Source organism: Anoplopoma fimbria, chromosome 24 (genome assembly GCF_027596085.1).
Source record: "Anoplopoma fimbria isolate UVic2021 breed Golden Eagle Sablefish chromosome 24, Afim_UVic_2022, whole genome shotgun sequence".
Lineage (NCBI taxonomy): Eukaryota > Metazoa > Chordata > Actinopteri > Perciformes > Anoplopomatidae > Anoplopoma > Anoplopoma fimbria.
In genome coordinates this window covers 2558852-2573959 of record NC_072472.1, presented here as the reverse complement: position 1 = coordinate 2573959, position 15108 = coordinate 2558852, and the positions used below count along the sequence as shown (strand labels likewise).

Sequence of the window (15108 nt, the reverse complement as noted above, 5' to 3'; positions counted from 1 at the left end):
AGCTGAACCTCAGTTTAATGAGGGTCTGACTTTGAGAGAGCTCCATGGCTGCATTAGGAGATGAAAGAACTTAATTTCTCTACTCAATTATACAATTAAATGTCTGCTGAAAGCATCTAATATCTGGGTTTTGCTCTTTTAAATGTTATTTTAGGGGGTGGAGAATACCCTGGTTAGGCTTTGTGCTTGGTACAAATATTGATTTCTGCTGATGAGGCTGTTTTTCAGTAACCTGCCCTGAACTATATGTGTAGATTTCATTCTCTAATGGTCTGTCGGGGACTAAAATTAATCCTTTTGGCTGTTTCAATCCAAAACATAGGACATATTACACAATTCTCTAATCCTACTTTGTTGAATGAAGAGGAAACGGGAGTTTGTGAAACACTGTTGGTATAGTATTCAGGCTGTTTTCCATCCTGTTTGACACATTTTGTACTGTATACATACTCTGTATGTATTTTTATCAGTTTTTTGTCAGTTCCTCCACCTACAGAATGTGAGGCAGCATTCCCATTTCCATTTTGGCCCTCTGTTCTGCAAATACTCCTTTTGGTAGGCGATTAGTACTTTGATATTTAGAGACTGCTGTGAGGAGTGATATGTCTTTGGCAGATGGTTATTTTACTTTAAGCTACACAGACTTCCGAGAGCAGTCAACCCACTCCACCTGGAAAACAGATCTCTCAATCAATAACTTAAAAACTTGCTGAAGATGGGATGAAATACTTATGCTGAGTTGGCTTTTTGTTTGGGCAGGATACTGTATATTCGAGTCTAACAAACAATTCAAAAGAAAATCAGACTTGCTGAAACATCATGAGTCAGAACCCACACAGTAAGATAAGAACCTGCAGGGAGCAAAAACCTTTGAAACTCCCAGCATCGGTTCCTGAAATGGTGCGATGAAGCTGCCTTCTGAATTACTGTTTGGAGCACTGTGTGGGATTTTTGTTCTGCTACTCTCTTCAGTGAGATGTAGATTTCTACCTGGTGGGATGACAACAAATGCTAGTCGAGCGAAGAGATGCAGGCCTTTTCCCGCTCTGTACCTCAGAGTTTACTTTTAAACTGAGTGGGAAAGTAACAAAGTACTCACTGTTGTAATTAAGGGCAGTTTTGAGATACCTGACCATCTGATGCAACTCACTTAGTTCTTACGTTGCTTTCCTGTTAAAGGAACAGGTTGGAGCATTTAGAGGGATATTATTAGGAGATAAGCAAGCTCACTGCTAGACGACACTGCATCTTTAAGGGATAAAACATCATTTTTTTTGGGCTACTTATCTCCCATACATTGTTTTCTTTCAGAATAGTGGAACGAAAACATCCAAAATACCCATACATGTCCTACTTTTGCATCCGTAGATTTCTCCTCAATTTACCACCACGTTACCATTAGATAATGCCTCAATAGCATTTTTAAACATACTATTTCAGAATACTTGTAATACAAAAAAGAATTGTCTATATGTAAGTTATCATCTGGGCAAGTTTCATTATGACATCTATTATTTTTTACCCTATGCACCTGGTGTCATGGCCGATCCCAGTGACAGTTCTTCAACCTCACTTGGCTGGAGAACAATAGTGGCATTGTAACCATCCGTTCTCCATCACAGTGGTTCACAGCACAAACAGTCAATAAAAAGCACCTGCTTTCATGTGGCGGCCCTGTGGTGACTCTTCACTGTAAAATGCCTTACAGTAGCTTCAAATGATGGAAGCTTTCAAAAAGTGTGTTCTACAGATGACTTATTTATTTCACTGTGATCAGATACAGTGAAGAATGGATGACTTTCAAAGCATTACAGTATGATTGAGAGTGATGTTTTCACGGCGCACCCCCACAACAAACGCTATGTTCCATCAAACGTTCACTCAGTGTCACAGCACGTCTACTACAAGGATTGTGTTCGCACTCAAGGCTGGGGATTTACATTTTAAAGGATTATTGATGTGTTGTGTTTTTTTATGATGCACACTCAAGTTGACTGCTCCTGTTAATGCGCCGGAGAGAGAGGGCTCACGGTGCTGTGCTTTGTTATCATGTCAAACCTCAGGGTGAATAAAGGAAGCAGCACTGCTGCAGACGCCTCAAAGTATTTATGTGGATCAAAAGGAGGCGTTACGTTACAGAGCGGCTAATCATGGATCATCTGTCCATCCATCCACTCATCCATCCGTCCATCATCCATCCACCATCCACTCATTCCCTCATTCAGCCAACCATGCATCAATCCATCCATCCACTCATCCACCCATCCGTCTGTGGGTCGGTCGGCCGGTCGGTTCGTCCATCCATCAGTCGCTCTGTCAATCCATTCATCCATCCTTCCACCAATTTACCCATCCTCCATTCTCCATCCATCCATTGAATTACCCATCCTTCGTTCCATTCATCCATTCACCCATCCACTCATCCGTCTTTCCATCCATCCACCCCTTCATACATCCACTCATCCATCCATCCTTCCAATCATCCATCCTTCCATCCCTTCATCTATCCATCCACCCATCCGTCCTTCCCTCCATCATCCATCCTCCATCTTCCTTCCATCCATCCACCCATCAACTCATCCAATCTCCATCCTCCACCCTTCCTTCCACCCATCCACCAATCTATCCCTCCATCCATCCATCCCTCCATCCAACCATCTATCCATCAATGAAAATCAAGATGCGTGAATATGAAGAGGCATAGCGAGCAGCTGGAACTAACTGAGTCCCATAGTCAAATATTTAATCTCAACGAGCTGATAAGAATGCACTTAGTGGGATTTGAAAGGAAGTCACTCTTCACTGTGTGAATGTATTATTAGTGACCAAAGGACAGGCTGAACCTGCAGCATGCACGTGAATATGCAAAAGCAAAGAGGTCAACGTTTGCAGGTTCACTTTATGCCTGTTTTCAACTGCACAAACTACGTGCGAAAAGCTGCTTTTAATGCTTAAGAATTAAAATACAAAAACATGTTTTTGTATCAAACTTCTTTCTTTCTTTTCTAAAAACAAGCTACATTTAAATAATCAATAAGAATTCAAATACTGGACATACTAATTGTGAGCAGGAATCAGAACGTTAGCTCATACTTCTGTGAAGTTCTTCCACCAACATTTTTCCGGTGACGTGAGGTACATTTACAACTCCTCCTCATTTCCCTCCTCACCCAAAGTGGAGGTTTAGAGGCTGTAAACCATCAAGAACACCCCTGCATTTATTGATAAAAGTTGACTTTCATGGAAAAATGTAATTTTTTTGGGCCTTCTGAGAGTTTTAACAGACCTGTGGCTCCCTAAAAAGATGACTCAAGCTCTGCTACTTTGTGGGGTTGCCAGAAGCGGACGAGTCATGGATCTTTATGTAAGCCTCTCTGTGGGGATATTTTGATGAATTTTATTGGAGACACAGTTTGCATACTGAATAAGCTTTTAATGCTCAACAAGGCTATTAAATGTCACGCGAAACTGTGAGAAGCCCTTGATTTGTAACGCTGTGATATTAGTTTCACCTTATCTGTCAAATGAGGAGGGGAAGTTGCTTTGTTGAATTCAGAACAGCTGCTTGGAGAGTTTTGTTGTCTCATTTAAGCCTAACAAATCTGTAATGTCATAACATGCACTATTATTCAAATACCGAAAGGTAAAGGAGTTTTTTCCTTATTTGATGCGAAGGTCCAAGGACAGAGTTTGCTGTACTGATTTGTGATATTAAGCTATACAAATAAAATGGATTTTGAAAAATTAATTGAACTACATATTTTCTCAATTTAAATCAAAGTCCCATAAATGTAAATTAAGGATTAGTCCATCCTAAACTTTAGTCCAGACAAAAATATCTGGATAACTGCAGGCCTGGATTTTTTTTTGTAAATTAATACAACCTAGAGGATACTTGCATATATTCATGCTCCCCAGAGGATGAACACCATTTTGGACATTTCATGAGCCTTCCTCCACTCTCAGGCCAAAACATCAACTGAAGAAGATATATCATAATCTAACAGCCAATTTATAGCAACATACTGTTTGGTAGGTTTCCATTTAAATGTAGTGCAGACAGCGCAATAAAAATGCCACCTGGAGCGACAAATAAATCACCTTTTATATTAGTTGTGATTTATGTGTCTGTTTTCATTGCATTGTTGTGTTATGCTTTTATTGATATATAAACTTTTCCACCTCAGCCAAGCTTGATTTTTTTTTTGCAATGTTTACATTTTTAGTTAAAAATACAATTAAAAAAAGAATGGACTGCACCAGTTTTCACTGGCATTATCTTCCTTTTCTACAAACAAAAATAATTATTCTCGCTTTATCACGAGGATCCGTCATGTCAGGCTCTAATCAATGGGTTTGTCTGGACCAATCAGAACAAAGAATGACACCGAAGGGTTTTTCTCGACAGATGAGATGTTTATGCTTTTTTCCAAACCTGCTTCGGTAAGAGTTTGATTGACAGATGGTTCATCAAACCCCCTTCCAAGTATTTCTTTTTTAAAATTAGCTGCCATTTTCCAAACAGTTTCCAGCTTCCCAGATGGTTCTGTGTAACAAAACCATCAACAGGTCAGGTTAAATGTAACGGCCATCGGTTATAAATCTCTGAGAAATCAGGGCGAAATATTTATGTTTATATTATACCCAAATATAAACTGCATATGACATAATTGTTGATCGTATTCCTTGCCTGAACTCCAAATGATAATATATAAAATAACTAGGACATAAATTTGATTTTCTGTATCATTATTACAGTGTGATTAACGATTAAAACGTTTAGCGTGCAGTCGTCTGGAGAACATGTAGCAAGACAGAACCCCCCCGTCCACTCCAAGGAAACCAAATCCATTTTAGCAGACGATAAAGGAAACACACAATACGCCTACACGAGGAAATCCTCCAGCCTGGCTGGTATTTGTCCAGGTGAGCTCAGCGAGCATTCACAGCTCAACACTCCTCTCCGCAGCCAGACATTGTGGTCTGCGGCCCGTCTGCAGCAGAGCTGTATTGTACTGCTCATTGAGTTTCCCCCCCGTGTGGGAGCAGCAACCGTGATGTGGCTTCCAGGAGTCCAAAAGAAGCAGGACAGAGACCTTTTATCGACCCAGCTCCGGTGGGATGCAGAAGCCTTGAAAGAACTAGAGTTCAGCATGTTCTCAGGGAGTAACAAGAGGAACTCGAAGGGAAAGAAAGAAAGCTTTTTATGCCAAGTTAGAAAAACCTGTGTTGCTGGCTCTGACTTACAAAAAGCTCCTCCATTCATAGCAGAGCTAACCCTCTGGGCCATTGAGAAACTCCCAACAAAGAAGTTTTTTTTATTTCTATATTCAAGACACATCTGTAGTACTAAAAGCAAATGCACCAAACTTATATATTCAGATATTCTCAAACATCAAATGGTAAAAATCTTCAGATTAGGTCAGCAGTCACAAATACACAGTTGGTTTTTTTCAAAATGTGGAAGAACAACAATCATGTGGTGGTTTGAGGTGTTCTTCAGCGCTGCTTTCCAATCAGGAGGCCTTCTGGGATGCACAGGGGAAAATTCCAGGAACAATTGATTTCTGTCTGTTTTTAACCTGAAGTGCTCCGGTTGGAAGCAGTGGGGAGATGAGGTGGGCAGTATTTCCCATCGGATACGGTCAGCAGCACTAGCTTACGCGAGCAAAAAGTTAGATTTTATTGATTTTATTGGATAAATAATATGTCTTTGATAGTGTAATACTGTCTATTCATATATATATATATACATGGACTTTCTCTTTATTCTACAGTAGGTGTTGCAGCAGATGGAGTACATTTTTTGAGACCTTCAAGGCTTCTTAGAAAGTTTTACTTGAGTTGATGCCACATAGCTACCACTTTGGCTAAATGCAGCAGGGCCTTAGGCTGCAGTCCCCAAATGGCCACAAGGCATTAGCTTAAATTGAAAAGGTAGCGGCTAACGTAACACACGGTTACTCATTGTGAAACTGTTGCAGTCAGTGTTGTGAATCTGTTGTGGTTGACCTTGTAACATGTGGTTATTACATCATTGGTGCTTATCTACCAAGCATCAGGGACATTGGTGACAAGAGGTGCCTGCGAAGGATATTAAAAGACAATTCCCACCGAAGCCCACAGTCTGTTCACCCTGCTGCCATCTGGCAAGAGATACAGAAGTACAAGCTGCCGTGCCACCAGACTCCAGAACAGCTTATTTCCTCAGGCTTTGAGACTCCTTGACTTATCCTCCCCTCTCCACAAATGATATAGTTTTGTGTATTTTTTTGTGTTTTTTGTTTGGTTGTGTAGCAAAATGAGACTGCAATCTGCATTTCGTTATGCAACCCTGTAGTACAATGACAATAAAATAACCTTGTAACCTTAACGTTGTGAAATGGTTGCAGGTAATGTTGTGAAACATTAGGTTTTGGAGAAAGATCATGGATTGGATTGAAATAACTATGGAGGTAACATCATTGTGTCGCGTAACATAACGTCGCCAATCATAATAACTCAACTGTTGGTTACACACAGGACACAAACGCCGATCTCCTGAGTGAAAGTCCTGTGTTTGTTTTTCAGTTTCTCCAACCCCTCCGGCACCCTTACATCAGATACATTCAGCAGTAAAAGAGTTCTATACTTTAAATAATGATTAGAACACACAAAACAAAGATTACCCATTGTTAAAGCTCCATCAACCAAAAGAACGCTAAAACAAGCTGGCGGAGACCTTTTATCACCTCAGACATTTGGTATGGTTAGCATGTTAGCAAACAGTTGTTTATTTACACATCTAGCAAACAACTGAGCATCAGTAGTACAATATTTACTCTCCTTTTAGCTCTGGTTTGGTCTTCACCAATTCACATAAAAAAAGAGTTTCTTCACCAGCTAGTTTCTAAATATGTCTATCAGCGTTTTGGTGTCCAGCAAGTAGAATACAGTGGTTTTATTAGAAATTGAAAAAGCTGGAAATGAAATCGGCCCGGAGGGTTCTCAAATCTTTCTCCTCTTAAACTGAATTTGGTAGTTATGTCTGATATGCTGTCTTCTTCACAGTTCTGTGACCTATAAGTTACTGGACTAACTATGCAAAGAAGCCATAATCTCTTCTCAAGAAATACAAATGAAAATCAGATGTAACACTTTGAAATCTCTGAACTTCCGTACCGCTGTGTCCTTTAATGTGGCCTCATTAAACTGCACACGGTACACTCACACACTTTACACCAAGGGATAAAAAAAATGTACTGCTGGTGAACGGAGCTCTCTGTGGACCGGAGTGCCCACTCACTGCAGTTGTGGTTAAGTTAGTCAAGTTTTGATTCATCACATGGCGTGGGCAGAAAAGTGATCCGATTTAATTCAGGCAAATGGAGTGACTTCTTCTCAGTAAAGTGGATGACGCACTCCTCATGCATGTGGTTTTAACTAATAAACAGGTGGATTTTGCATTCATAACCTCCTGCATCACCCAATAATATTCAAACACATTCCCTCAATGCGTGCATGCAGAATGATACAAACCAAAGCCCCCCAAAAAAACTAAATTTCTCCCCACCGCCGTCAAACGGATGTGTGTAATAGCTTGCATTATCGTTACATAATGTGCTTAGTGGGATGAAGGGAGGGCAGAGGCGGAGTTTGGCTCTGATGAAGCAGAGCTGCTGCTGACTTAAAACACTCCTGTTGAGAGACAGTAGCAGTAATAATAATAACCCATAATGTGAGCAGGCCGACAATGTGCCCCCCCCGCTTTGTTAGCACCGGGGAATATTCACAGGAAAAACATGGGACACTACAGTGAGTCATTACTACTGCATGACAGCTTGCAGATAGACTCTTAATAGGATTCTGCTGTGGAGGGAACGCCAGCGCTGAGAAATGGCTCTTTACATTGAGCGGAGCGTCATGAGGCTCGGGGGGGAGGTTTTCTAAGTGGATTGTTGCCGCCCCTCTGTTAGGCAAAGGTCTGGAAATGGCTTTTGGTCGGAGAGAGGCAACAGATGGCTCGACACACACACACACACACGCCGTCCTCGTCCGCCCTTAAAGGAATACGCTGAGTTTTCAGGGGGATTATCCCATTGATCAGAGACAGCACAAACATCCGTGATGTGTGTGTAACATGCTAAAGAGTTAGCATGGAGTGTTGGTGACTAAGCCGTTGATTTGGGGCTGCAAGTCTTGCACATATGTTGCTCAGAAAAGACAACAACTGTGATTAATCCTCATAGTAAATCAGGGTGGTGCATGCAGACATATTCAATTATTCTTCTCCTGACATCTGCGCTGCCGTTTCCCTTTCAGACATCATCAGGTTTTTTTGTGGAGAGGTGCTCTCACTGGGCCAAAGAACGGCAGGTACTTTTAATAAAACATATTTTGCGAGACAGGGATGTGAAGAGCAGGGGTGGAAAAATGTTACAGGCACCTAGAGGCAGTGGTTTGCTGCACCACCCTCAGCACTCCTCCTTCACGCACGCTTCAGCACAGCTTACAAAAGGACGGCTGGCTTTGCAGAAAAACTCCTGTTGTCTAAATCTGTTATTGCTCTCTTGTTAATCTAAAAGTTCTAGACAAACAACGTTAATCATACAATTATTAGACATAAAGCACCGTTCAGATATATCTGATAAAGATCTTTTGACTAAAAGTATATTGATGGTTTCTCATGAAGCAATGCAGTATTGACGATATGAGACGACGTAATATGGACACTTGTGAGAAAGTGATTTAACTTTGAAATGAATCAATCATTGGTAGATCTAACCGTGTGAACACATCCTTTCGTTCCTTCAACCACCTTCTTGGAAAGGTCAGCGTTGCGATATTTGCACATCTCCTAAACTCTTAAGTCTTTGATAATGTTCAAACTGAGCTTTGTTTCTCCTACTGACCAGAAATGTGGGCTTTTCTTTTGGGCATGTGTCTCTGCAAACTGTCGGCTAGTTGGTTTGTGTATAATGATAAACAGGAAAGAGGCAGTGTGTCGCTAACCGCTGTAAACACCCCAATGGAGATAGATATACTGAATGCACTGTATATATGTCCAAAGAATGCTCTTAAAACCTGAATAATATCAGAATATCCTACATGTCTTAAAGGAACAGTGTGAAACATTTAGGGGGATCTATTGGCAGAATGGAATATAATATTAATAAGTATGTTTTCACCTGGAAGTAAGAATCATTGTGTTTTTGTTACCTTATAATGAGCCGTTTATATCTACTGTACATGCAGACCGCTTCCTTTTCACGGAGCCATGTTTCTACAGTAGCCCAGAACGGACAAACCAAACTCTAGACAGGGCATATGTGTATTTGAGCTTCTGCAACCGTAGTTCTCCCTCACACTTGTTACTCGGGGAGAAGTTTCAGTTGGTTAAAATCTGTAAACCTCGCCGCTAACTGTCTTCAGAGCCTACACACTGCACCTTTAAATCGGAAAATGCTCCAATAATTGGATTAAGGCTCATCTGGTAAATATCCAAACAGAATATGCTGTTTAAACGAAGCGTATCAAATTTGGAAAAATAGTGGAATATTATTCTGCATGTAAATGTACTCATTTAATCAGCAAAAAACAGGAAAAAATCCAATTAATAAATCCCCATTATCCTCAATAACCCCAAAATCTGAAATATAGTTTTGTTGATTTCATTGACTTCTTCTCTGCCGGATCAGTCTCCTTTGTTTCCTTCCCTCCTCCTCTCGCTTCATATCTCCTCACCAGTTGACAGCTACAAGCAAACACTGCAGCTCCAGTCTTGTGCAGAGGAGACAGCAGTATACTGCCAGAGCGAGACCTCTCCGGGGAGACCTGCATGTGCATACATTACCAAACAACCCCCCCCCCACCTCCAGTCCCGTCAACACACACATGGCTCTGAGGCTTATCTCTCAGAAACACAACAGCCTGCTCCGTCACGTGGGTCACCCCGGTCATTTCCCCGGACCACGGCCCTCCACACCCGCCACAGAACCAGCCATTAACTGATGTGGCAGAGATCTGGATGTCCAATTGGTTTTGATCCCTCGCCCCTCCACCCCCTCCACCACCACCACCACCCTTCGCAGGGGAGCCGAGACACTTGGTGGGTGATGCACTTTTCTGTTTCAATTAAAATCAAGGTTGAGTCACAGTGAATCATGAAATGCTGCTGCTATGCAGATTAGCCAGCAGGTTCTTAGCGAGGATTGAGATATCCCTGTGTGATTTGGTACACAAGGGAGAACACTGCCTCACCGCTCCACCCTCCTCCCACACTGCTCCACCCAAAACCCAAGAGGAAGCGTGCAGATACTGGATCAAGTCCCGCAGGACCGGTAGGAGCCAATTTGGGGCAGCGCTGGCTCTTTTTAAATCACAAACAACAGGAAGAAGAAGAGAGTTCCTTTCTCGTACATTTAATGCAGCAACAGTGGGGGAAGTTCTACTTTCTGAAAGTCAAATCAAACTTGTTTTCCATTCGGATCACAGCGCCGCTCGCTGCACCGTCGGGGAGAGAGAAAATGAGTTTGTGACTGGTGTGTAAGAGGCCGAGGAACGATCGGATCAGCCTCACGACAACGGTGTTACAACTTGACTAACCCGTCGAGATGAGATGAAGTTGGAAACATACACAAGCTAAGCTGATACGACAGGAGGAAAGTGGTTATAAAATCAGTCCCTTTGCTGTTATTCTCAGAAGCTGTTACGTCTGGCTGCATATTCCAGGACTCATCTTGTCTGTTATGTATTTATAAAACCAAAAAAAAGGATTTATTTTCAAGAGCAATAATGGAAGCTTTCTTTTAACATTTCTCCTCAATCCAAAACACATACAGATACAAAAGCGTACGTCTGTCACTGTTTAACTGTTGAGCTTTTTGTGCAAATGAACGAGTCCGGATAAGTGAATCTGACTGACACCCAAACCCCATGATGAGCCACCCGTAGTGTTAAAGTGCCTCGGTGTGACTTTTCCTACGTAAAGAGCAGCAGGTCTTAATAAGTGAGTCACTGGAGCCGTTCCTTAAAGCAGACTGCTGCTGCTGCTGCAGTATTTTGTTGATACGCCTCATGTTTCTCCTCTCAAACTCCCTCGGCAGCAGCAGCAGCAGCTTGGGATTATTTGGGACGTTGCATCAGACCCAAACAGCCACTTGTTATTTACTCTTTATTTATATATTTATTGTAAGTGCCTGCCTTCATTAGACACATTAGCTGGAGGTGATAAGCATGCAGATGACTCAGACTCTAGATAACACATCTGATATTTTTTATTTACAATTGATTGCTACCATGGTTACTAAAAAGCTCCTTCCTCTTTTGGCCTTGTTTTTTTTATTTGGGGGGGGGAATTGTAGTTGTCGTTGCAATCATCCTGCATCACTGATGACTCTTCAGGTGATTGTAAAATCATTAGGATGATGCTCCGGCAGATGTTTGTGTCTAATTGCCTTGTTAGCAGGGCGGATGCAGAGGAGCTGTGACGGTCTGACGTTTGCATAAACCTGAAGATTGACTGAGACTCAACTGACTCCTTGTAAGCATGTAGGTTAATAACTGTGCTGTACTCCCATATGATAAAGTTACAGATGTCTTGGCATCCCACCACCTGTCGCACATGGCCAACCACATGTACACGTCATGTGACACATCTTATGAGACAGCTGCTGTTTTAGAGACAAGCTGAGTGTAAATGCAACCAATTTATAAAAGATTGAAATTAAAGATTTATTCTATCCAGATGTTTTAAAGCTGTTTTCGAGTTGCGTACGTAAGTTTTGTGTTTGCATGCTTCACTCTGGGTCGTGTTTGTACCTGTTTTAAAAAGCTACACTCAACGGCAGCTACTGTAATTAATATTAGGGTTTTTTTCTTGTAAATTTGTGACTTTAAAATCTTTAAATCATCTTGCAAGTTTATTATTTTTTTCCAAAATGTATGACTTTAAAATACCAAATATTTGTGAGTTTTATTTTGTTAATGTAATCAAGCAAATTCACGAGTTTATTTCTTGTAGATCTGGGACTTCAATTTTGGCAATTCAAAGTTTTGTGTCTGAATATTACCCCCCTCCTCCGGCTCAATAATTATATTTTTTGTTGTCCCTCGATGGCTCTAATACGCAGTCGTAGTTATCCTCCTTGTTGCGTTCCCCAATGTCTGTCCAAGAACTCTGTCTTGGCTCGTCTTTGGGGACAGAGGTTCACACTTTCGTTGAGTCACTCCTCAAAGGATTCGTGGTGTTGCACTTAAATAAATATATTGAGCCCTTTACTCGGTCTAAAAGCATGTTAAATGGACAAGAATTATACAGTGTAGCTTTTTCCTACCTTAAAGCGTAAAGCACTGCTTCACTGGTCCATCCTCACAGCTTTCTACCTCCAGAGTCACAGCTGCAGGAGCCAACACTGGATCTTATCTACTGCACGCACATTAGAGCAACAGGTGGAGAGCAGCTCGTGGTTTCTTCATATCACCTCATGGACTGGAGTGAGTCTCGTGAAACCAAGACACATTTCTTCACACAAACTGAGCGTGTATGAAATGAACAACAACTCCCTCGCAGGGTTTGCAAAGTGACACCAAAATATCTGCTGTTGGTGGCTTTGGATTTAGCAGTATGCTATTAGTGTGAGAGGCAGCCAGAAGTATCACTTTGCAGTTGATTATATAAATTTCCACACACTTCACATTGCACCAACAAAGGCATTCGGAATCAATGTTGTGATTGCTGGAAAACAAAAGCGCTAAAACCCTTCATAGAGCTCATATCTGACTGCAGGAGTCAAGAACGGCTCGCACAAATTAGGAGAATGCATCTCTGTAAAGTCCCTGTCGTCTGTCGGAGGTTATAGAGCAACATCTGCCAGGCCAGACCTGCCTCTGCTCCCTACCATCCCCCCCTCCTGTCCAGTTCTGGATTAGAGATGGCCTAAACCCCCCCTCCACCCGTGCATGCCGCTCTGCATGGATTAACTCTAAGAGAAGCTGCACTGCTGTCACACATTAACCTGCAATCACAAGTCTCCTGTGCAGAGAACAACAGTGACAAACCTTTAGAAAACGGTTTGTTAAGAGTCAGATACAAACACACAAGTGAAGCAAACGTTTGTTTTTGTGCAACGTGAGAGCAACACGTTACACCGGGACGAGCTCAGAGTCAACCAGAGCAGAGATTCCTCCTCTGTGTCAGAGATTTATCAGTCAGATCTTGAGGTTTGTAAGAAAATGATGCAGGTGGCAGCAGCACCTTTAGACCGTTGTATCATCTGTCTGCGGAGATGTTTGCTGGAAGCTGAAAGATGTTTTTGAAAGATGTGGAAAATCTTGTTCTGTCTCTTTGAATCGTTATTGCTCCGATAGCTGTGCTGCGTTCTATTAATTTCCATTATTATTCATCCACTCAAACCTGTTAGATTGAAGGAATGACATTCAGCAGAGGAGCCTCCCCTCGGTGATGGAGACAGATAAGGACACACACACACACACACACACATACACATCTTTATGCTTTGTGAAAGCAACACAAAAAAACCAGACCGACAGGCGAACGATGCGCTCTCACATTTGGAACTTGCCCGATTTGCCACCAGCCGAAAACGTGAGCTCACAGACGCGTCCGCTCACAGCTGAGCGCAAAACTGCGACTAATGTGAAGCTTCACCAAGAAGCCATGAATCATTCAGCCCGATCGGCGGCACACACCGAGCACACGGGGGGGGGTATGAAGAAATGCACACATGCACACCAGGTTGGCACACGCATGTAGTCATTCACTCCAATAAAACGGCACATTGTCATCTTTTCAGTTGGAGGAGAGAAGAGGAGGATGAGGAGGAGGAGGAGGGGAGCTGTATTCTTTTCAGCAGCAACAGTTGGCTGTGAGAGGGAAAGAGTTAGCTGCAGCAGGGAGACACACCACACACACACACACACACACACACACACACACACACACACACACAGACACACACACACACACACACACACGGCAGACAGAAAGAGATGGACGGGGAGTCGAGAGAAGGGAAGGTGACAGATAAAGACAGAAAGCCACACGGCTGGAGGGATGCCTGGCAACCGGTGGCAAAAAAAAATGGAGATGCAGTAATAAGAGAAAGGGAGAAAGGGATGGACACACACACACACACACACACACACACACACACACACACACACACACACACACACACACACACATAAGGACATGTTGGAAAACACCGTGGTCAACAGAAGGATGGGGACGACTGGACGGGGTAACCATCACTCACTGGAGTCGTCCGAGTCGTATCCCTCCACGTCGGGCTCCTCCTCCCTCCTGGTGGCCTGTAAGGAGGCGGAGGCTCCGGCACACGCCCGGTCCGGTTTATCCTCATTGGGGCGGTCACTTTCGGCGGTGGCGGTGACAGAGGCGGTGGTCGAGGTGGAGGTGGAGAGGGCAGGGCTCGGGGGCCCGGCGGGGCCCGCCTTGGGGGCGCAGTTGGAGGGAGGCCCCGCGGGTAACGGGGGAAGTAGTCTGAGATCTGCTTGATGGGCTGGATGGGACCAGGGCACACGTCAATGGCCATGTGCTCCTGGATGCTGATGGTGGGTTTCTCGCCTTTGCGTTGTGTCATGCATGCGGTCCAGCCCGGAGCCTACTCCACAAACCCCCCCCAAAAAAAACTGGAAAAAAAGGAAGGTAAACACACCCACCCCCCCACCTCGTCCTCCTGCTTCCTCTTCCTGTTGCTTCTCCGGTGTTGACCTGGGCGGGTGCTGCCGGGCGGACGGGTCCAGGTGATCTGTGGACGTCACCACACCGGTCTACATGGAGGTCTGGAGGCTGCTGCTGCTGCTGGTGGTGCTGCTGCTGCGTCTTCCAGTGCCGTCCTCAGACCCGGACCATGCTGTCTGACAGCCTCACTCACTACTACCTACCCTCCCGCTCTCTCCTCTTCCTATACCCCCACACTCTGCCCACGTCTGCGCTGCCTATCTGAGAGAGAGAGAGAGAGAGAGAGAGAGAGTGGTGTGTGAGGGAGTGTGAGGGAGAGGGATTAGAGAGGACGGAGGGAGGGATCAGCTGATGTCACTGCCTAGCAACCGAGCGGTAAACAGGAACCCGTCGGCCCGAAGGTGCTT

General features: G+C 43.4%; 1 protein-coding gene across 1 annotated transcript in view; it reads right to left on the bottom strand.

The window, feature by feature from the left end:
• Positions 1-14600, bottom strand: part of doc2b (double C2-like domains, beta) — a 112332-nt gene extending 97732 nt beyond the window's left edge. Inside the window, exons 1-2 of the mRNA XM_054626514.1 lie at positions 14373-14600; positions 14256-14295 (exon numbers count right to left, since the gene is read on the bottom strand). Coding sequence (XP_054482489.1) covers positions 14256-14295; positions 14373-14600 — 268 coding nt within the window. The remainder of the gene's footprint in view (positions 1-14255; positions 14296-14372) is intronic.
• Positions 14601-15108: the final 508 nt, after the last annotated feature.